General features: G+C 39.0%; 3 protein-coding genes across 3 annotated transcripts; 1 reads left to right on the top strand and 2 right to left on the bottom strand.

The window, feature by feature from the left end:
* Positions 1-1,539: 1,539 nt before the first annotated feature.
* Positions 1,540-1,938, top strand: LOC104240823 (uncharacterized). The gene has a single exon (XM_009795708.1). It carries the CDS (start codon positions 1,540-1,542, stop codon positions 1,936-1,938), a length of 399 nt encoding a protein of 132 aa, XP_009794010.1.
* A 5,760-nt stretch (positions 1,939-7,698) lies between these two features.
* LOC104240821 (premnaspirodiene oxygenase-like) lies at positions 7,699-9,983 on the bottom strand. The gene is made up of 2 exons (XM_009795705.2): positions 9,086-9,983; positions 7,699-8,520 (listed from the first exon to the last, which is right to left on the bottom strand). Exons 1-2 carry the CDS (start codon positions 9,956-9,958, stop codon positions 7,900-7,902), a joined length of 1,494 nt encoding a protein of 497 aa, XP_009794007.1. The 5' UTR covers positions 9,959-9,983; the 3' UTR covers positions 7,699-7,899.
* Positions 9,984-16,238: 6,255 nt separating this feature from the next.
* LOC138877211 (uncharacterized) lies at positions 16,239-16,969 on the bottom strand. Its single transcript, XM_070156804.1, has 2 exons — positions 16,884-16,969; positions 16,239-16,743 (listed from the first exon to the last, which is right to left on the bottom strand). Exons 1-2 carry the CDS (start codon positions 16,967-16,969, stop codon positions 16,239-16,241), a joined length of 591 nt encoding a protein of 196 aa, XP_070012905.1.
* Between the last annotated feature and the right edge of the window lie 4,937 nt (positions 16,970-21,906).

The raw sequence follows: 21,906 nt of genomic DNA, 5'->3' as shown, positions 1-21,906 counted from the left end.
TCGAGTGTCCAGTAAAGGAATTGAGGTCGACCATGCTAAGGTTGACGTGATTGAGAAGTTACCAACGCCCACTTCAGTCAAGGCGGTGAGAAGTTTTCTTGGACATGCTGGGTTCTACCGGCGTTTCATAAAAGATTTTTCCAAAATTGCTAACCTATTATGCAAACTCCTTGAAAAGGATCAGCCTTTTGTGTTTTCTAATGATTGCAGGTTGGCATTTGAGGAGCTGAAGAAGAGATTGTCATTGCACCCATCATTGTTGCACCCAACTGGGAGCAACCATTTGAGCTCATGTGTGATGCCAGCGACTATGCATGGAGCAGTCTTGGGGCAGCAAAAAGATAAGCTGATGCACGGAGAAAGAGATGTTGGCGGTGGTGTTTGCGTTTGACAAGTTCCGATCATATCTGATTGGTTCCAAGGTAATTGTATACACTGACCATGTAGCACTCAAGTACCTAATTGAGAAAAAGGAGTCTAAGTCACGCCTGATTCGTTGGGTGCTACTGTTGCAAGAATTCGACCTCGAAATTTGTGACCGTAAGGGCATAGAAAATCAAGTTGTTGATCATCTATCATGACTTGAAGGAGCTAAAAAATCAGTCGAGGTCGAAGAGATCCTGGAAACCTTTCCATAAGAGCAACTGCTCGCAGCCAGTCTTGAGGATGCGCCATGGTATGCAGATTTTGCAAACTACCTGGCCTGCGGTATTGTTCCCAATGACCTTTCATTTGTCCAAAAGAAAATGTTTTATCGTGACTGTCGCACATATTATTGGGATGAGCCTTATTTGTTTAGAATCTGTGTTGATAATATGATTCGGAGGTGTGTCCCCGAGATAGAACAATCTTCTGTTTTGCACTAGGACAGCTACGAAAGTGCTAGAGGCCGGGTTCTTTTGGCCAATAGTGTTTAGAGATGTACACCTATGGGTGAAGGGCTGCGACAAATGTCAGCGAACCGGGAACATTTCCCGTCGCCATGAGATGCCCATGAACCCGATTCAAGAGGTAGAGGTGTTTGATGTTTGGGGGATTGACTTCATGGGCCCCTTCGTCAGCTCATTTGGCAATAAATACATACTTGTTGTTATGGATTGCGTGTCTAAATGGGTGGAAGTTGCAACATTGCCCACTAATGATGCAAGAGTGGTTATAGGTTTTGTGAAAAAGAATATATTCACCCGATTTGGGATACCAAGAGCGATCATCAGTGATGGAGGCACTCACTTCTGTAACAGAGCCTTCGAGAAATTGCTTGCAAAGTATGATGTATGCCACAAGGTGTCTACCCCTTACCATCCGCAAACCAGTGGGCAGGTTGAAGTGTCCAACAGGGAGATAAAAAATGTACTAACCAAGACAGTGAATGCCACACGAACTGATTGGGCAAAGAAGCTTGATGACGCACTCTAGGCCTATAGGACTGCATTCAAAATACCAATAGGTATGTCACCGTACAAGTTGGTATTTGGGAAGGCCTGTCACCTGCCTTTGGAGCTAGAACATTGAGCTTGGTGGGTAGTGAAACAATTGAACATGGATCCCGAAGCAGCTGGACAAAATCGACTGACAAAGTTGCATGAGCTGGAAGAATTTAGATATCATGCCTTTGAAAGCATGAGGCTCTACAAGGAAAGAATGAACAAGATGTATGATAAACACATTGTGGACAGAAATTCCAAACCCGGTGACAATGTATTATTGTATAATTCAAGGCTAAGATTGTTTTCGGGTAAGTTAAAGTCCCGATGGTCAGGACCATTTAGAGTGGTGCAAATGTTTGCAAGTGGAGCTGTTGAGATTGAGTCAGAAGATGGGACAAACAAGTTCTCAATAAATGGGCAAAGGTTGAAACATTACCTTGGAATAGCTGAAGAAAAATGGAATACAGTGGTGATCAATTTGAAAGAACCCCAGTATGAGAATGAGGAGTGAAGGCTCAACCACTTGCGTCGTGCCGCGATGTTAAATCAGGCGCTGCGTGGGAGGCAACCCACGAATGTGTTGTAAGTGTAGTATGTAACTTTGTGTTTAAAAAAAAACAAAAAAAAAACAAAACATTGCCAGCCGCGACCGCGGCCATGACTGCGGGAGACACTGCCTGGCGACGTAAAGTCATCTCGGCCGCGGCATCGACCGCGGTGCTGAACGCGGAAATCACTGAAGCATTGCAGTTCCTCCGCGGTGTCGACCGCGGGAGACTCTGTCCCAAACCACAGTGTGCATCGCGGTTGGGTACCAGACGATATTTTTTTTTTTCGTTTTTCTTCAATATTTTTTTTCTTCTTCCCTTTAAATTGAAAATAAAAACACAACCCCACCCCTCTTCCCCTAAATCAAACGTAACTCCCCCCCCCCCAAAGACCCCTAATCCCTCTCTCTCTCTAAACCCTAACTCTCCCCTCCATACTCTCTTCTTCTTCTTCCTCCTTCACAATCACTCCCATCTTTTCCCCCTAAGGTATGATTCCAACCCCCTTCTCTTTTCTTTCTATTTTTTCTTTGTTTTTGTTACATTATGCTAGTTAATGTTGTTCTAATGTAGTATTAGTGATAGGATTTTGTTTTGTTTAGTTCTTCTACTTCTTTTTAGTGTAATTTTGTTTTTAGCATATGTTTGGTGAAGGGGCTGTGTTTTAAATGTTTGGAATGGTGTTGTTAGTGGGTGATGGTTAAGAAAAATGTGGAATGTGTGGGTGTAGTAGATAGTTGAATTGGGGAAGTTTTCTTGATTCCCTTGGGGCCATGAACATGAAGAAAATGCCTTGCTCACAATGTGTTTGAAAAATTACCTCAATGGTGATATAAGGAGATGTTGTGATATGGTTGTGGTGAAGTCTGAGTAACCACCCGCAGTCACACATTTTAGGCTCATCCTAATACGCGTTTCTCTGTGTTGACAGGTATTATGAGTTCAGCCCGTAAGAGACGAAACACCGGGACCTCTGCTAGTGGCCTAGGAGGCTCCTCACGAGCTAGGGGCCAAACCAGTGCACCACAGTTTGATAGCACTCGGTTCGTCTATGTAGAAGCAGAGGCACGGTACAATCAGAAACTTGCCAAGAAGTTACTCCATGAGGTCCATATCGACAGGAAGGCTTTGGTGAAGGAATGCCCCAATATGTTTGATGAGCTATGGAGGTGTCAGCTTGACATCTTCTTTGAGGCTCCCGAGGGAGCCAATATTCAGCTAGTGAGGGAGTTCTATGCAAACCTTCCAGAACACGAGGACAAGGTTGTGACTGTGCGCAACACCCCATTAATGCTGCTATAGAGGTCATCCGCAGGGTGTATCGCCTCCTAACATTCACGAGTGATGATCATTACATCATGGCTAGTCGCCCGATGGTTGACTGGGATAGAATTCTGGAGGTCATCTGTATACCTGGCAGACAACCCAAATGGGTAGCACAACCGATGACTCTACATTCTAAGTCTCTTACTTGAGAGGCCAAATGTTGGCTCACTGTCATCAACACTCGGTTACTACCATCTAGCAATACCACCGATGTAAATGGGCCACGGGCCACTATGATCTACTGCTTCATGACTCACCAAGGGTTTGATGTCGCCCGAGTCCTCTATGAAGAAATGTTCATCCGATCGCCTGAACTAAGCAAAGGCCACTACCTCCCTTCGCTTGTCACCCGTATATGCCACTTTGCTAATGTTCCTGAGAACTCCCGAGTTGATGGGAAATTACCTATAAAAACCCCTTTCCGGGCGAGAAAAATTGGGCAAGAGGGACGAGAGTCAGTACGATGCAATGATGACTCGTCTGATGAGTCTTCTTTGAGGATGATTCTGATGCTGCTGAAGCTACTGAGATCACAGCCCCTCCTAGAGGGGACGAGGCAGGATCGTCACAGCCATGCCGGAGTACTCGGATGGATGCTTTGAAGCGGGAAATGACTGGACTGCGGACCTCCGTCACTGACTTGGGGTCCCGCATGGATGCTGTGGCTGACCGACAGGTGAAGTCGGAAAAGAAATTCATGGGTTGGTTGAGAGCACTGGGTCGCGCCTGCAACGTGAACCCAGACACAGTTTCAGATCAAGAGTGACCCTTCAAGGAAGTTTCTTTACCTCACTACTTTTTTTATTGTCAAGCCATGGGGACATGTCTTAATTTTAAGTGTGGGGTGGGGAACTTCGTTGTATGTTGTACTTGTGAATATTATCTATTTGTTGTTCTTGGTTTTGTTTTGTGTTAGTGACTTTAGAAATAGAGTAACAGTTTTTTTAGGAAGTGAAAATAGAAGCGACTTGTCCCGACGATGGATCTCTTTCAGCGGGGTTCTTGAGGGACTAAGTCGGAAAAAAAAATTGAAATATAAAGACTCTTCCTAATGACGGATTCTTTAGACAATTTTCTTGAGGGAAGCTAGTCTATAGAAAAAACCAAAAAGATTTTTTTTATTTCTTAGGTAGTGTAGTAACTCCCCCTTGATTTTTCTTTGGTCCACGGTTCTTTTCCAAGGGTTTAGCTTGAACTGGGTATAGGTAGATTTTTTTGTTTTAGGTTAGGATTAATGGGTGACGAGCTTAAAATTGAAGAAGAAAAACATTAGCGTTCTTACACCCGAACACGATAGACGCTAGAGTGTAGCGCTTAGCTTCAAGGGTTGAATCTTGTTTAAGTGCCTTAAAAATTGTATGTTTGTACCTAACTTGAACACTCAAAAGAGAATGTTTTGATAAACTAATCCGGAGTGAGTCATGTTCCATGTGGGTGTGAGTATCATTGTATTCCATGATGTACATTTAATGCCTAGAACTTGCCCTGTGTGTTTGCAAAGCGAAATAGTAGCTTCATTCGATTTTAGAAGTGATATAGGCATTTCTTTGTTGAGCCAGACATATAAAGTGAACCTACCTGAATGCATTACATCTTAGTTAACTCCGTTGAGCCTATAAGCCTGTTTCTTTGGCAACCACAATGTGAATCTTAACCACTTGTTTGAAGCAATTTTCCTCCCTCTCACTAAGAACTAGATTGGTATTGAGATTATGTAAAAACAAAAGTGTGGGGTGGTGGTTTGGTTTTTGAAGTGGAACCATGGAAATAAAGAAACGGTGCAGAATGTGAAGTGTAAAAAGAAAAGCACCATGAAAAAAATTGTTCATATATTTTGTAGTGATTAATAAGTGGTAGCTTGTACAAATTGCACCTAATGTATGGGGATGTTTAAATAAATGTGGTGGAGTATTGGCTTACAAAATGATGATTTTTAAATTCAACGTAATTGTATTAAAAGTGCTTAGGGAGGTTAGTCACTATATCCAAATGTATCCTACCCGTCCCTTAGCCTACATTACAACCAAATAAAGTCCTATTGATCTTAGACTGAGTGGGGCTCGATTAGTCGAGTACTACACTAGGGGCAAGCTTATGGTGCATCTTTGTAGAATGTGAATGTTCTTTTTGGAGAGTGAGCGAATTCTCTCTATTTGAGTTCCTAATTTTTATTACTATCATTATATATATGGAACTACTCTCTTGTGTGATGCGAGGGCATGTGATTCACAAAGGAAAGGTGTATCTTGATTATTGTGTAGAGTGGTTTGAGTAAGTGCAAATGTTACAGGGTACGAAAAACTTGATTTTTGAGGTAAAAGTTGTTCACTAATAGGTGTAACTCTTGTGAAATGTTCATGGCGTGAGTCGTTGAGGAAAAAGCATAGGGAATGAATTTTTATGGAGTGTGGTGAATTGCTCGAGAACTAGCAATAATTTAAGTGTGGGGTGTTGATAATAGGCTATATAGTTGTTATTTACACCATAATTTGCCAATGCTTTGTTGTTGTTTTACAATGTAAGTTGCCAATAAAATACTTCAATTAATGCTATTTGGTTTCGCAGGGAATATAAGATGTGAGGAAGCAACATGAAGTGTTTAGAGGCAATAACGTGAAGAAAACACGCACTCAAGAAGTATCCAAACACAAAAGAGCAAAAAAGAGAAGGACCGCGGAGACAAAAAGGCCCAGCATACTCACCGCGGTTGGAGTCAGTGTTCTCCGCGGTCAGCGCCGCAGTCGACGCCACGGGCGCGGCATCATATTCACAGTCCAGAAATTTAAGGGGCCAAAGTGTCAATTCGGGAAAGCTTTTGCAAACCCCTTATAAGATGTAGGAAACTCGCCCAAGAAAGGGGGGCTTATTTTGAGATTACTTTTGCAAGAAGAACAAGTGTGAAAGATCACCCAAAACATCATAGTTCTTATTCTCTTCTATTTTTCTTGCAATTTTCCATTATGAATATTTTCATAGTTTATTCTTACGTTGTCATGAGTAGCTAAATACTTTAATCTAAGGTTTTGGTGAAACCCGTTGGGGATGACTTGGTTGTTATATTAATATAGTTTGAATTGGTTGTTAATCTCTATTTGTTCATCTATGTTTTGATTGTGATTAGTTGAAAGGTCCCTCAATTATCCGTTCTTATTTATTATGTATCTTCTTGAGAGAGAGTGCATATTTAGGTAGTTGTTTGAACAACATCACTCCCGGAGTATAAACGAAAGTCATAACCAAGGGTTTAGAGATTGGGTTAGAGATAACGATACCTCGGGTGCAATCTAAAAGAACGGTAATGTGAATCTAGCTAGCGTAGCTTGAGAGAGTGCGTCTAGTAAATTATCATAATTGCTTGAGAGAGATTTATGATAGCCGGAGAGTTCTTGATTGAGAGAGACAACTAAGGCATTGCTATAAGAAACGTACAACCAAGGAAATCACCAACGGGAGAAACCATTACCTTAGACCTTATTCCAACTGTTTACGCATCAAGCATAGTTAATTTTCAGCTGTTAATTATTTTCAGACTTTAGTTGTTAGAAATATCATCAATTGTGAATTACAAGTTTGGGGAAATTAATTCTGTGAATTTAATAAATCCGTCAAAAGTAATTGATAGGTTAATTATCTGTGGTTCGACTCTGGGCAGAATTACTCAGATTATTTTTGCTACGTCCGTGTGTGTCTTTGTATAACGCATAGTTTGGCGTTATCACCTAACATTACTAATTTGCTAATCAGGAATCAATTCAACAACAACATTAACATAATCTATGTTAACCATATAACTTCCAAATCATCCTTTAAGGTTATTTAAAAGTTTAAACTAATGTTTAGGACTTGTTTGAAGTATGGGGTATTACAAAACATGTTCTTATAAAGTTGTATGGTGCACAAAAAACATAATATAATGACACCATCAATTTATCTCCTCACCATAATACTGGGGATGTAAGTATATTTGTCCCCACTGGCCTCACTTCACTATATTTCAAAATGTAAAAACAACAGAAAATTTAACAGCTTGTGTCGGAAACTATCATGATATATATTCCCACGTATTATAAACAGGGGCGGCTCAAAAGGTGGCTAGTAATGCCTTTGCTTCCAAAAATATTTTTAGTTGTGGATTTTTTTTATCTTATTTTTGTTTAGACCATATTGAAGTTTATAGAAAAAAAAATCTTTAAAAGTAAAAAAAGTACTTAAAAGTAAAAAAAAAATTGTGTATTTTTTAACAATAGAAATATTTTAGAAACATGAATTAAAATACTCAAATCTTCATATTGGTAAATAACGCCTTTTACAGTAAGATCTAAGGTTCACATTGTAAATATATTCTAACATCTTATTAACGTGAATTTTCTTACCAATAACATAAAGAACAAAGAAAAGAAACCAATGCAAATATTAATACTATAATTTATAGAATAATTACACTATAGATAAAAGATAAAAAATGGTCTCTTATTAAAATTTGGCTTTAGACCACCAAAGATGCCGTAAAACACAAGAAAAAGAAAGTACAATGGTGGGATTTCCAAAGTAAGTCAAAAGCAATGTTCTTATTTTAAAAAGGTTTGATGCGCTTGACATCACTCTTGACAAGGTTGATAAGGAGTAGGGAACAAGTACAAGTTGCTCTTTCTAGCACAAGATGCTCCAGCCGATTCAGTCAAGTCTAGTTCACTTGGATTGATTCCAGTTGGAAGTTTCCAATTAAAGTGGTACAACAATTGAGCCAATGGAAAATAAACGTTAGCTAAACCAAATGATATCCCAGGGCAATTCCTTCTTCCACTACCAAAGGGAAGATATTCAAAATTATTACCAACAAAATCCATAGAGTTGTGCTCAAATCTTTCAGGTTTAAAGATTTCTGCATCATCCCAATATTTTGGATCTCTACCAATAGCCCAAACATTAACCATGACTTTTGCTTTCAAAGGAATAGTGTACCCGTTTATGTCTGTTTCTTCCCTACATTCTCTTGGGAGCAAAAGAGGAAATGGAGGATGTAGTCTGAAAGTTTCTTTAATGACTAACTTTAGGTATTTCAACTCCTCGACATCATTTTCATCAAAAGTTTCTTTCCCTCTAAAGGCTTTTCTTACTTCTGTTTGAGCTTTGGCCAATACATTTGGATTCTTCATCATTTCCACCATGGCCCAATCAATTGCTACCGATGAAGTTTCTGTTCCCGCAGCAAACATATCCTTCATTTATGAGCAAGTAATAATATTAAATTATCTTTTTCATGTTGTTTATTTTGTACAAACTCTTTGATCAACTTCTATTAAAATGTTCAAATAACTTCTACCTTGTGGTGGTTGATATGCTCTTTTCATTGTACTTTTCAAATCTGTAGATTTCATCGTGAATGTAAGATTAGTATTCCTATTTGAAACTAGCTTAACCGACTATCTTAGTACAAAAAAATAATTGTAGAAACTAATTAAGCAATTTGAGAACATAAGTTTATACTTAAATAGTAACACCCCTCCATTCACTTAATGTGAGAGTAGTTGACTGGGGATGGAATGTAACAAAGAAAGCGAAAATTATGAGAACTCGTGATTTTAAACATGCAATGATATTTTTGTGACTTAAAAATATGTCATTAAGGATAAATTGAGAAGTTTAAAAATTAAATTATTTCTAGAACAGGTGCTTTTTTTAAAATAAACTAAAGAGGAAAGCACGTCATGTGAAATGGAACACACTGGTGGTTGATAGTAACATTAATAATAAGGGTAGAATTGTGCAGTATATAGTACTTACAAAAATAATGGCTTTAATGTTGTCGTTGGTGATTGGAAATTGAAGGCCTCCCTCTTTCATAAGTCTTAATAGTACATCAATTAAACCTTTACCTCCTAATTCACCAGTTGCAATTTCCTTGCGCTCATTGATGATATTTTCAAGAATGGCATCTATCTTGTGGTGGACATCCATAACTCTAGCCTTCTTTCCGCTTAGCACATGAAGAAACTTAAGTGATGGGAATATATCAGCTACATCAAACCCTTCCACTAAGGCTGTATTTCTCTTGACTAGTAGTATAAATTCGTCTTGCTCCTTAATTACTTTCCCAAATGCTGATCTACATGTCATAGAGCTTGTGAATTGACAAATCCTCTTTGTTACATTAATTTGCTGATCAGTAGATGATCGAAAAAATTCAATCATACGATGAACTTCATCTTGTCTAATCGCGCTAAATGATCGGACATTTTTGGCAGTAAGCAATTCAATCACACAAATCTTACGCATTTGTCTCCAGTAATCGCCATATGGGCAAAAGGCGATATCAGAACAGTTGTAAAAGACAATCTCGGTGGCCAAAAATTTAGGCCTAGATGCAAAAGCAAGGTCATGAGTTTTTAGTACTTCTTTTGCCATCTCTGGAGAAGTAACTACAACTACAGGCATTTCCCCTAGTTGAAGGTGCATAAGAGGTCCATATTTTTTGGCTAAATTTGTTAGGACATGGTGTGGATGTCCACCTAGCATATGAAACATGCTTCCAATTAAAGGTAGTTTCCATGGGCCTGGAGGCAATCTTTTGATTTGGCTGTTGGAGTTCTTCCATTTCCTTAACAAAAAGAGGAAAGACACAAAAAGGAAAAGGGAGAAAAAGTTGAAGATCTGCATTTTGGCTTGATAGGTTCTGAAAAGTAAGTTGCATATATAGGCCTTTTCTTTGGCAAGAATATGGGATTTTTCTGGTCAAAATAATATGACAGATAAATGTTTGACCTGACTTAAAGAACACAAAACTAGGTGAAAAATATTAATATTTTAATCGACTAATTATTGGAGATGAGGTTCTTATTAAGCAATGGAAGCATGACAAAGAACAATGTCAACAATGGCTGCTAGAATTTTTTATTTTAGATAAGAAATCTTCTAGAAAAATTCATCAAATTAGACAAAATTCTCTTCTTGAACAAAATATCAAGGAATACCTGAAAACACATTCAAATAGTTTGGCGATAGGACTATTTTAGAAGAAGAAAACATACTAAATAATTGTATAGCTGCACCACTGAATTGATGGTCCAACTTACAAGGGGTTATGTACCAATAACTGTCTTTTTTAAAATATATTTGAATAAAACCATTATATTAGCTGAGTCTGGAACCTAAATATTGTGTGTTTGGACTCAAAACACACAAATAAGTCTATTAAAAAAACGACATTTATATATATAGCGTGCAACAACAACACGCTATATAGTAACGCTAACGTCTGCCGTTAAGTATAGCGTCTTGTTGTTACACACTATATGTGTCAGACGATTTGACTTCTCATATAGCGTGTTCAAATTAAACGCTATATATAGCGTTTTCAAATCATACGCTATATATAGCGTTTAATTTGAACTCGTCTTCTTCCTCGACAGCCCTCCCCCATTTTTTTTACAAACCATCCCTGCTCCTTGTCGTCCCCCACCCCCAACTGCTCGCCCGTCTAAAAAAACATTGTGGGCCTCTCCCGTCACACAAAAGGTCAGGAACATAGGTCCTCCATCGTAGTAGAGCATTCTGGACTCGTGGTTTATCTCCTTCGTCTTCAAATTTTCACGCAATACACACACAACATCGAGGTATTCGATTTATTTTATGTCCAAACTTCTATAATAATGTGTGTCACTGCCTATTGAATGTATTTCCATGTCCTTTTGTATTGTATTTGCAAAACTAGTATGTTATATTTATCCGAACTTAGATATTAGTGTAATATTTAGATATTAAATTTGACATATATACATATTCACGATTGTTTGGTGCTACTGGGCCTTAAATATAGAGTCTGGAACCCAATTGTTACATATACTTTGTACAGTTAAATCTATAAAAAAATTAGAATTTAAATTATAAAACAAACACACACAAAATAATCAAAAAATTAAATTTGAGATACATAAATATTCACGATAGTTTGGTGCTACTGGGTCTTAAATATAGAGCCTGGAACCAATTGTTATATATACTTTGTAAAATTAAATCTCTAAAAAATTACAATTTAAATTATAAAATAAACACACACAAAATTATTAAAAAAATTGAAATTGACACACATAAATATTCATGAAAATTTGGTGCTACTAGGCTTTAAATATCGAGCCCGGAACCCAATTGTTATATATACTTTGTACAATTAAATCTCTAAAAAAATTTAGAATTTAAATTATAAAACAAACACACACAAAATTATTAAAAAATTGAAATTGACACACATAAATATTCATGAAAATTTGGTGCTACTGGGCCTAAAATATCGAGTCTGGACCCAAATTGTTACATATACTTTGTACAATTTAATAATTAACATACAATTAATGTTGTTTAATTTACAGTTGACAACATGGACGCGCCTATACATCCCGGCCCTTACTCACGTGAGCTATTAGTGCTTCATGGCGATCATAGGTCCGCCCATATATGGGATGGAGAGTTACTTTCCCAGACTCTCCACACTAGGAGAGTGGACGACCTGTGGGATTTTCTTCATGACAGAGTTCTCCACGAGCGTGTAGTCCATCACCTCCAGGCCACGGGATTCGATACGATTTTTGAGATCGACCGGATACAGGTTGACTGGGCGTTGATCACGGCGTTGATTGAGCGGTGGCGACCGGAGCCGCATACTTTTCATTTGCCCATTGGCGAGACTACCGTCACGCTACAGGACGTTGAGGTTTTATATGGCCTGCCCGCTGATGGCATGACCGTTTCACTACCTATTGCTATGAGATATATGTCGCATGATCATTATTTGGACATGCTGCATCAGCTCACTGGTTTCAGGCCTCAGGACGAGGCTGCATCGTCTGGTGCTAGTCGGTTGGCTTTGACCCCTATTAAACAACACCTGGAGCTACTCCACCCCGATATCACTGACGATACAGATGAGGAGCACATCACCCATTATACGAGGTTGTTGTTGCTTCTTGTATTTGGAGGGGTCTTGTTCTCTAATACTTCGGGAAACCTCATCAGCCTTAGATTTTAGCATCATCTTCAGCTGCTGGATGAGTTACCCTATTATAGCTGGGGTGCTGCTGTTCTCGGCTACATGTATAGGCAGATGTGTCGGGCGAGTATGGCTACTCAGAGAGATGTTTGTGGTTTTATGCCGCATCTACAGGTGACAACATATTCCAGTAATGTGTTCATCATTTCAAACTCTACCTAGTTAGACTTTATCTTAACCATTACGTCAATTTTGTATGTTAGGTTTGGGCCTGGCAGCGGTTCTTGCAGTTTCAGCCATCGCGACCACAATTACCTCCTACTTCCATTTCTCCCTCTAGCTAGGAGATTGGTTCTCCTCCGTAGACTATTACGGGAGTATGATGCTCATCATAATCTCTCCCTCTGCAGGGATGTATTGGATCTGCTGGAGGGCGCACAGGTAAATATGTACCTAAACTTACCTTGTATGGATTAACTTAGTGTTGCGCATACTCATGTTTCATGTTCTTATTTGATAGTTCATCTGGACGCCATATAACGAGGATTTGATATCTTCTCTGCCACCTTATTGCTCGGCTAATAGACATATTTGGAGTACTTCTGCCCCACTCATATGCATTGATATTGTGGAGCATCATGCCTCGGAGCGGGTACTTCGGCAGTTTGGCCGCCCATAGTATATATCGAGGGTGCCTATATGGGAGCCTACGCATTATTAGAGGGATGATCGTATCCGGGCGGACGACCCATTTATGGCATGGTTAGCCGGGCAGATCCGGAGTTGGGACCATCGGAGGAGATGATTCCGCTCCCACATACTTGGGACCAGGAGATGGATATTCAGAGGTATATGTCCTGGTACCGGCACGTCACCCGACCTTTTATCGGGAACCCTATGCATCAGGCTGGCGGTCGGTACGTTCCATACGCCAGGCGACACGAGGCCCTGGTATCTTTCTATTTTTTTCATCATATAACAATATTTTAGTGCAATATACGTAGTTTATATTGTATACGTTGTGCAAGCTATTGGACTACACACAGTCTACCAGATAGGACTGCAGATGCAGGATTATATTGGAGATCCTGCAGATGCCTTGTAGGATTATAGCCGTCGATTTGTAAAGTTGGCTTCCTGGACACTACAGCGAGCTCAGGAGGATCAACGTTTGGCTCACATGCCTGATTAAGTGAAGCCAGATCAGTACGAGTGAGGTCCTGGTGTGGCATGAGGTGGGGGTGTCCGACGAGGTGGTGGTGCCCGATGAGGTGGGGGTGCCGGACGACGTGGTGGTGGGCGAGGAGGAGGTGGTCCCCAACAAGGGGGAGTTGAGGCCCCTGCTGGTTATGTTCCTACCGATATGCCGGGTGGCCTTAGGACGGATCTCACTCTAGGGACTTCGCAGGTGACCCCATTAGGTCAATTATTGATCACGGGCACGCAGCTTTCTGGAGTGGATTAGGATACACACTTTCCATGCCTGTCTACCATTGCTGAGGACCGGCCGATCCGAGATTTAAGTGGTGGGCGCCAACAGTTTTATGGTTCATCATCACGTTCACAGGTATGATTTTCATAGCGTATTGAATTATAATGTCTTTTTTTTCATAACTTTGTTAATTTCCTTTTTAAGGTTGAACGCGATGTTGACATGGTTTCCACTGATGATTACATTCAAGAGCCCGAGGAAATAGTGGTACGACAATTCAAATTGTTCTGACGAATTATATACTTTGTTATTCTGAGCTTTTGACTCTTATGTAGGTTTCTACTGGACTGACGGCCTCTTCTACTGATCCTGTCAGCACCACTGATGATCATGCAGCGGCGCATCCGGCTATAAGGCGAAGATTTGATGATAACGATCCTGATAGCGTCCCCAGGTGGGATGCGATGCGCCTCAGGCCAGCGGCTGCGTTGAGGCACACTGGATGCAGGACGCACTGATTTTATTCATTTTTATTTGGCATTATATGTACATTTAAAACAACTTTTATATAATATGTGAATTACTTTTTGATTTCTCCGTTAAGTAGCTAGTTTCGTACTGCAATAAAAACACAAGTCGTAAAGAAGTAAAATTCTATTACAATGACTAAAAGAAAAGTTCATTACTAAACACATAGCACAAATACTAGTACAAACACAAACATAGCAGGCCAACATAATAAAAATACATGAAATATGAAAATTACACTAAACACATACATGCCAATGTTTCGCCCTGGTTGCCATTTATTCTCCGCTCCAACCATTTAAATCGTTCTTCCAGTTGTTCTTTTTATTCTTCTACCTCTTTTAGTTTCGTCTTCACCTCCGCAAGTTCCCGTTTATATTTTTCTTTACGCTCCTTTTGTGCATCACAATTCCATTGTGTTTTCCATTTTTCTTCACCCACCTCCTTCAGTTTCGCCCTCAAGTGTGCAATAATTCTATCGCTTTCTTTTTGTACTTCCCGTTGTCTTAAACACATATTATGAAGAAACTGCAGTTGTTCTCTGTAACAATCCTGATAACATGGTTCATCAACCCATTCCTCAAAATCACAAATAGGTTCGCCGGGGACCTTGTAAAACTGATTCATACAGTACTAGTAGCGGCGTCCAACCTCACCACTATCCCAACAGTTTTGCATCGAGCATACTTTTCCACAATTGCACTTTGGTTGACGAAGAGGTTGAGCCATTTGGGAAATATTTGCTTTTAGTAAAAAAAAACCTTACTTTTAATGAAATTTTGCTTTTGGTAAATTTTGAGCACACAAAATAACTACAATGAGCCCGTTATTTATAGGCGAGACAACATACACATAACGTAGTGTTCAACCGCGCTAAATACATAACGTACTATGTAATAGCGCTATATTTTACGTGTTAAATATCATGATATTGACAAGACAACTTTATGTTTTGTCAACTTTATGTCTCGTCAACTTTATTTCAGACAACTTTATGTCTTGTCAACTTTATGTCATGATGTTGACAAGACAATTTTAAATTAAATTATTATTTAAATAGGTAAAATCGAAAAATACAAATCATAATTAACAAGCATAATTTTATTTCATAAATCTTGCAACATAGGCATAACAACTAATTATTACAACATCAACTCATGGATAGTTAGGTACACTAGAAGAACACTCACCCCGAGCTTGATTAATGTTGCCACCCAAAGTACATTTTCTAGGGTCGTGTCATGTTTGCAAGCATATACCACATCTGTGCGCATACATGGTTTTACTAACATCCATTTGGTTCTGTATTCGCGTTATCTTCTTCACCTGTATTCGACGCAAATAGGACTTGTTACACACCATTTTAAATGGTTCAGGCGGCCAATAATGCTCAGCACCCACTGGCTGCAACTGCCCACTATATGTGTTTACGTATTACGCAACACTATATTGTTGATCGACATAGTTGGTTACACCCAAACCAACTTGTTGAAAGCACTTGATGGCATGCGAGCAAGACATGTGGTAGATGGACCATTTTCCACAAGAGCATAACCTTCTAGATTCATTTACAGTATGTACATTATTACCTCAATTTTGATGGATAGCGGTGCGAACTTCAAAAATATTTCTTTCGTTATCATACTGCAAAAATGAATGCCAATGCGCTCGCCGTCTATATTTCTCAAATCTTTGCATAGGCACTGGCATAGATTCAACACCCTTTTCCATCAATGATGTTACAGCTGCAGACCTTTCAACAAACCTCTCCGCCATCTGCTTGAACGACAACCGCACGATGGCTGTGACAGGCAATCCTCTTGCAGACTTCAATAACCGTTGAAAGACTTTGACACATTTGTAGACAGAGTTCCCCATCGTCTACCACCATCCACATGCAACGTCCACTTTTAAGGGTCATATCGTATTAACCAACGATAAGCTGCCTCGTCTTCTTTCCTGATATATTCCATGTGCATCCAGAATTTATGTTGTTAGTGGTCTGTTGCTGCCATCAAATCATGGAGATCCTTGTTGGGATATGCCTGCTGAAAATTAGTTTTAAAGTGCCTAACACAGTAACGATGATAGGCATAAGGTTCTTGCCATGCAGGCAAGTTCTCCATAGAACTTAAGATACCACCGTGCCGATCAGATATTAGACAAATACCGGAACACTGTTTCACAACGTGCTCTTTCAAGTGGTTCAAAAACATCGTACACGTCTCTTGGCTTTCATTGGCACAAATAGCAAAAGCTAGAGGAAATATTTGTCCATTAGTATCTACTGCCACAGCTATCAACAGTTTGATATCGTACTTTCCATAGACATGAGTGCCATTTACGGATATTAAGGGCCGACAATGCGAAAAACCATCAACTACTGGTTTAAACGCCCAGAAAATGTAATTGAACATATATTCTGGTTTACCTGGAATACGCTCAAGCTTCCATTCAACAACCATCCCGGGGTTAAACTGCTGCAGTGCAGCCATGTACCTAGGGAGATCTGCAAATGACTTATCCCAGTTACCATAGACTATTTCAAACGCTCTTTTTCGCCCGAGATATGCCTTTCTTTTAGTAATTGTATGGCCATATTCCTGGTGGACTGCTGTAATGCACTCTTTGATTTATACCTTATGGTTGCTTCGATGTATGGAATAAGAACAAGAGAAATCAAGTCAATATCCAAGTTGAAATGATTCCCGTTGAATGTGTCCATTTCGCATGGTTGGGTGGGAATGTATTTATCCACTTTCCATAGACCTGTCTTCTTCTTCATCGCATGCAACATCCAATGACATGGCCAAAACCACCTGTGACAAACAACCGTGTATACAACCGGACTTGACTCTCATACCGTCATCTCACGACACTCTTTTACGTTGTGCATTTTACAAGCCCTGCTTAGGCGCGCTTTATCAGGAAAAAGCATGCCCTCTGCCAACACCATTGGTCTAGACTCATCCCACATTGCTGTCCAAATTTCATCAAAATCACTTGTTAGAGCTTCCACATCCGGCATGTTTGGCAAGTTATCAAGGTAAGGAACTTCCCTTGAATGAAACGGCACTTGGGACTCATGCACTCTTCGTCTAGGGGGTGGAGCATACTCTCTCGTCAAATCAGGTCCTTCCTTCTCATCCTCCTCATCACCATCCTCACGATGAAAGGGTGTATCGTCTCCAGATTCATCAGCATTTTTGTCATAATCACTGTTCTCTTCCTCACTCTGTGCATCTGCCAGATTCCGATTTAATACGTCGTCTTCGGGCAATTGAGTGAGTACATTTGCTTCAACTTGCTCGTTTTCATGGCACAATTAACAAATTAATAAGATGATAAATTTACAAAATACTTTTCAAGTAGTTGTATCACTTCACTTACAAGTCGTAATGTGATGAAATTCCATGATGGACATTTTCATGTAGGTGATAGCTCCCGGATGGACCACTTTGATCCAACACACCAAAACTATGCTCGGGTTCATTATTTATAAAACTCATATCCGGCCTGTACCCCCTGTTAAATATATGAGCGTTAATACAAATTGAATACAACAAAATTGTACATCGTACCACAAAGCAAAATTGAAGCTTACCACTCGCATTGTTAATTATGTAAAGCAGGCGGGCATAAGTTTAAATCAAGGAAAACTCTTTCATTGGGAACATGTCCGGCAAAAACTCCTCCAGAATAGCCAGCCGATGACTGGGGGTTATCCTGAACATGTCTGGTCACCTCTTTGTTTGGAACATCTTCGACCTTGACGTACATATCCAACATATTTATTACAAGATATTCCTGGTATTCATCCGGAGTCCTCAAAAAATCCCTCAAAGTTTCATCATCGTAGATGTTTAACTCCGAGTAAAAATCAGCCCCTTGCGGAGTGACGGAATACGGATATCTTCCAGTTACTTTAAGTATCACTGAACGTTTCCTCTTTCCCAGTTTTTTACATAACAACGATATCAATTTATCGTACTCTAGTATAAGTGGTAATTTAACATGACCCTGTGGAGATAAACTATACCTCACAGAGTTATTCTCCGTCACAACCTCACCCTCCCCCCAATATAATGGAACTCTTATTCTACGCTCTTCAGACATTGCGAAAAAAATGCTTCAGAGTTTAACAATAAGAAAATATTGAAGAGAATTAGAATTGTATGTGAACGATTTTTCCAAATACTCTGACCACTTTATATAGGAAATGGCTAGTCCGGGAGGTATATAGCGTTTTCTAAACACACGCTATACATTGAAATAATTGTGATTGTCAGTTGGTGGGGCCAAAATCAGAGGATATCGTTTTCTGTTTGTGCGCTATACATATAGCGTGTAACAACAAGACGTTATACTTAACGGCAGACGTTACCGTTAATATATAGCGTGTTGTTGTTGCACGCTATATATATATAAATGTCTTTTTTTTAATAGACTTATTTGTGTGTTTTGAGTCCAAACACACATTATTTAGGTTCCGGGCTCTTATATTAGCCCATTACAAATGAATTTTTAGTTTTATATTCTTTTCCACAAGAGATTTTACATGGTTGTTATAGAAAAGTAATTTTATAAAGAGCATGTTGTTACAAAGATTGTTATTGCTGTTATAGGTAAGAAGCTTATATATAGAGGTAAAATAAAACATAAAAAATCTGTTCCGAGAATGTAAAATATTTTCTCTATCTAGTACTAGAACATGTACCTGCATTTTTTTTGTTTTTCAAATTGGACTGTCTGACTTTCAATTTAATATACAATAAAATATGCCCAACATGATTATGCCACGAGGACACTATCGAGGAGGAGAGGGAGAAGAGAAGGAAAAGGAGCTAAATACACGCTCTTGTGGAGAAGCAATTATGTTACTTTTAAAGAGTGGCTTAATTTCAATTAATTTTTGAGATGGTGACTGATTTTTATCTGTAAAAGTCGCTATTTGTCAAAATCATCCAAGACTTTCGTGGTTCCTTGTTTATTTTTGCAGGCTTAGGCCTTTCTTTTTCCTTTCAAAATTGACCACCGTACCTGGCTTACCCTAAATTTTCAACAAAATAAATGTGCTGTCCTACCCTACCTGTCCATTGCCATCCATAGAGGAGAACCAACCTATGAAATGGACGTTGAGGTTGAGAACAAATTTTTACTTAATTAGCCTTAACCTTTTCGCCCATTTCATAGGTTGGCTTAGGATTTTTACGCGGCGGGGCACAATATTCTGCTCAAATATTGCCCCCTAAAGTCTTTTAATGTTCAGGGTATCAAGTACTTTAAATTAACTATTTTCAAGGTGTATATAGTCAAAATCAGTATGTCCGATTTCATGGGCTCGAAGAGTCACTTCAAGTCCGAGTTCAAAATGGACCGAGCTAGAACCCGATGGACCGAGCTAGAGCCCGATGACGGAGTGCAAGGCTCGAAGATCGAAGTGTCCGATGAATATCAAGGACAAGCATGTCTAGCCTCGAGATAATGTCGTTGTGGTTTTGTAACTGAAAAAGATTCCCGCAATGGCACAAAGAACAAGGCGTAAATTCCAGAATAGATTTGTACGCGTTTGTACGGATTTGTACTAGGCGGTTAAACAGCTGTCTCAATAATATTCCCTACTAAAAATGAAAATGTACCTTGTAGAGGACCCTCACTATTGTATAAAGGGGAGCTCATTCATTTGTAAGATCATCAATCATTGGCAAAGGAATATAGATTCTTTACTTTCTAGCTCATTACTCATCAGAATTGTCATTTAACTTTATTATTCTTACTTTATTGTTCTTGCTGGCCTACCTCGAGGCCGCCTTAGCTCGAGGTCTAGACTTGCTAGCACAATGGTTTGATTCAGCTTACTTCTTTAATTTATACATTTGATTTCTTGATTATGAGTTAGTATTGGACTAAATCACGTATCTTTAAAACCTCAATACAAATTTAATTGTTACTCAGATTTTAGGGGTAAACACAAGGTACATACATATACAAGATTTCTGCTGAAACTTACGAGAGCCGGTGACCCCTCGCTATAATAACGCATAGGTTCGCCTCTCAAGATTTTGGGGTTTGGTGGGTGTTGAGTGAATGTCAAGATATTAATTTGGTTATATTTCATGTGGTCATTTGTCATTGTGTGAGTAACTAATTTCAGCGGCATTAGTTCTAGGAAACTCACTTTTGAGTTTTGCTATGTAGTGACAAGTTATGAACTTAGACATTAGAAGAAAAGGTTGAAGAACACGAAGAATATACAAAAGATAGAAAAAGTAGAGCTTGTGATTATTTGATCCAATGTTTTGAATTCAAATGGCGGTAAGGAAAGGAGACTCAAGCAATGGATATTGAGAGTTAAAGTTTGGAGAAACAATTTTTGCCCAGAAACACATGACTCAACTTACGAAGATACTCTCTACCAATCTACAGGGAATTTGCTCATGCTTATGGAAGAGAAATTGTAGAGCTTCAAGTCTAGTTTCGATGGTTCAAACGGCTTGTCATTTGGAGTGTCCAACACAAAGTTGTAATTGGAAATTAAATCAAGATTAATTAAAAATCATAAATTGTACGTCTAGGATCCCGTACTTGCTCGTTTATTTAATTCATATTTAACTAGGATTTGCAGTCAAAATCATGTAGGAATATATCTTCTACTTTCTAGTCAAATTTGGTTTGTAGTGTTATAAATAGGGTTGCTACATATTTTCTAAGGTTGAAGAGGTTGCTCAGATGTAGAGAGATTCAAGAGCTTATGAATGAATGAAAAAGTGTTCTACCCGGTTTTATCTCTAGTTTAATAAATTTTTTCTATATAGCCTGTGTTAAGTTTTTCACTTGTGCCTAAATTGTTCTTTGGGGTATTTCAATCTACCTGCATGAGATCTTAAAAACTTATAGATACTCCATATTTACTTGTTGATGGATTACGGCCCATTATTGATAAAGGGTTCGTAGAACCCCTAGAAGGTACAATATTGAAGGCGACGCAGCTACAGAAATGGAGAAAAATAGACAATTGAGTTATTAGGCACAATACTATCTCACCAACAAGGTCAAATTGCATAGATCTGACAAATTTTTGTATGTGAAGGCAGCAAAGGAGTCCTGAACAATCTTGGTGAACTCACATCGACATTCCGTAGACATAATGAAAGTCAAATTGAAAGAGTTTGGGAGACAGTACGAGATGGCCCAAAAGAAACCAACATTAAAGAATCCATTTCAAGAATTAGTGATATTGTCAACGAAATTAGGATCATGGGAGAAGTATTAGAAGAAGTAAAAGTTGTTAAAAAAATATTGTGGTCCTTGAGTATAAAATTCACATAAAAAAAATTGTTCTTGAGACTACCAAATATCTTAGCACTTTTGTAACGACCCGGCCAGTCGTTTCTTGAGTTACCGCTCCGTTTCTCTCATTTCTGCTTCTTTATATGTTGTTCAGTTGTATTTCATTGCATCGTGTCAGTTAGTTTGGGTTTGGAGTGATTTTGTAGAGAAATGAGACACTTAGTCTCTTAAGTTGGTCTTTTAGTTGGAAAAGTCAACCGGAAGTTGACTTGTGAGAAAATGATCTTGAAATTTGGTTTTTTATGATTCGGATAGCTTCGTGAGGTGATTTGGGACTTAGGAGCATGATTGGAATATGTTTTGGAGGTCCGG

Source organism: Nicotiana sylvestris, chromosome 9 (genome assembly GCF_000393655.2).
Source record: "Nicotiana sylvestris chromosome 9, ASM39365v2, whole genome shotgun sequence".
NCBI lineage: Eukaryota > Viridiplantae > Streptophyta > Magnoliopsida > Solanales > Solanaceae > Nicotiana > Nicotiana sylvestris.
This window is presented reverse-complemented; position numbering and strand designations above follow the sequence as displayed.

What these genes read in the sequence shown, in the direction of transcription:
- LOC104240823 (XM_009795708.1), top strand. Translation starts at nt 1,540, where the DNA reads ATGGATCCCGAAGCAGCTGGACAAAATCGACTGACAAAGTTGCATGAG.
- LOC104240821 (XM_009795705.2), bottom strand. Translation starts at nt 9,958, where the DNA reads ATGCAGATCTTCAACTTTTTCTCCCTTTTCCTTTTTGTGTCTTTCCTC. An exon ending in ACATTAAAGCCATTATTTTT is followed by an intron (nt 8,521 to 9,085) that starts GTAAGTACTATA and finishes TCATAAATGAAG; the next exon opens with GATATGTTTGCTGCGGGAAC.
- LOC138877211 (XM_070156804.1), bottom strand. Translation starts at nt 16,969, where the DNA reads ATGGACACATTCAACGGGAATCATTTCAACTTGGATATTGACTTGATT. An exon ending in TACATCGAAGCAACCATAAG is followed by an intron (nt 16,744 to 16,883) that starts GTATAAATCAAA and finishes AGATCTCCCTAG; the next exon opens with GTACATGGCTGCACTGCAGC.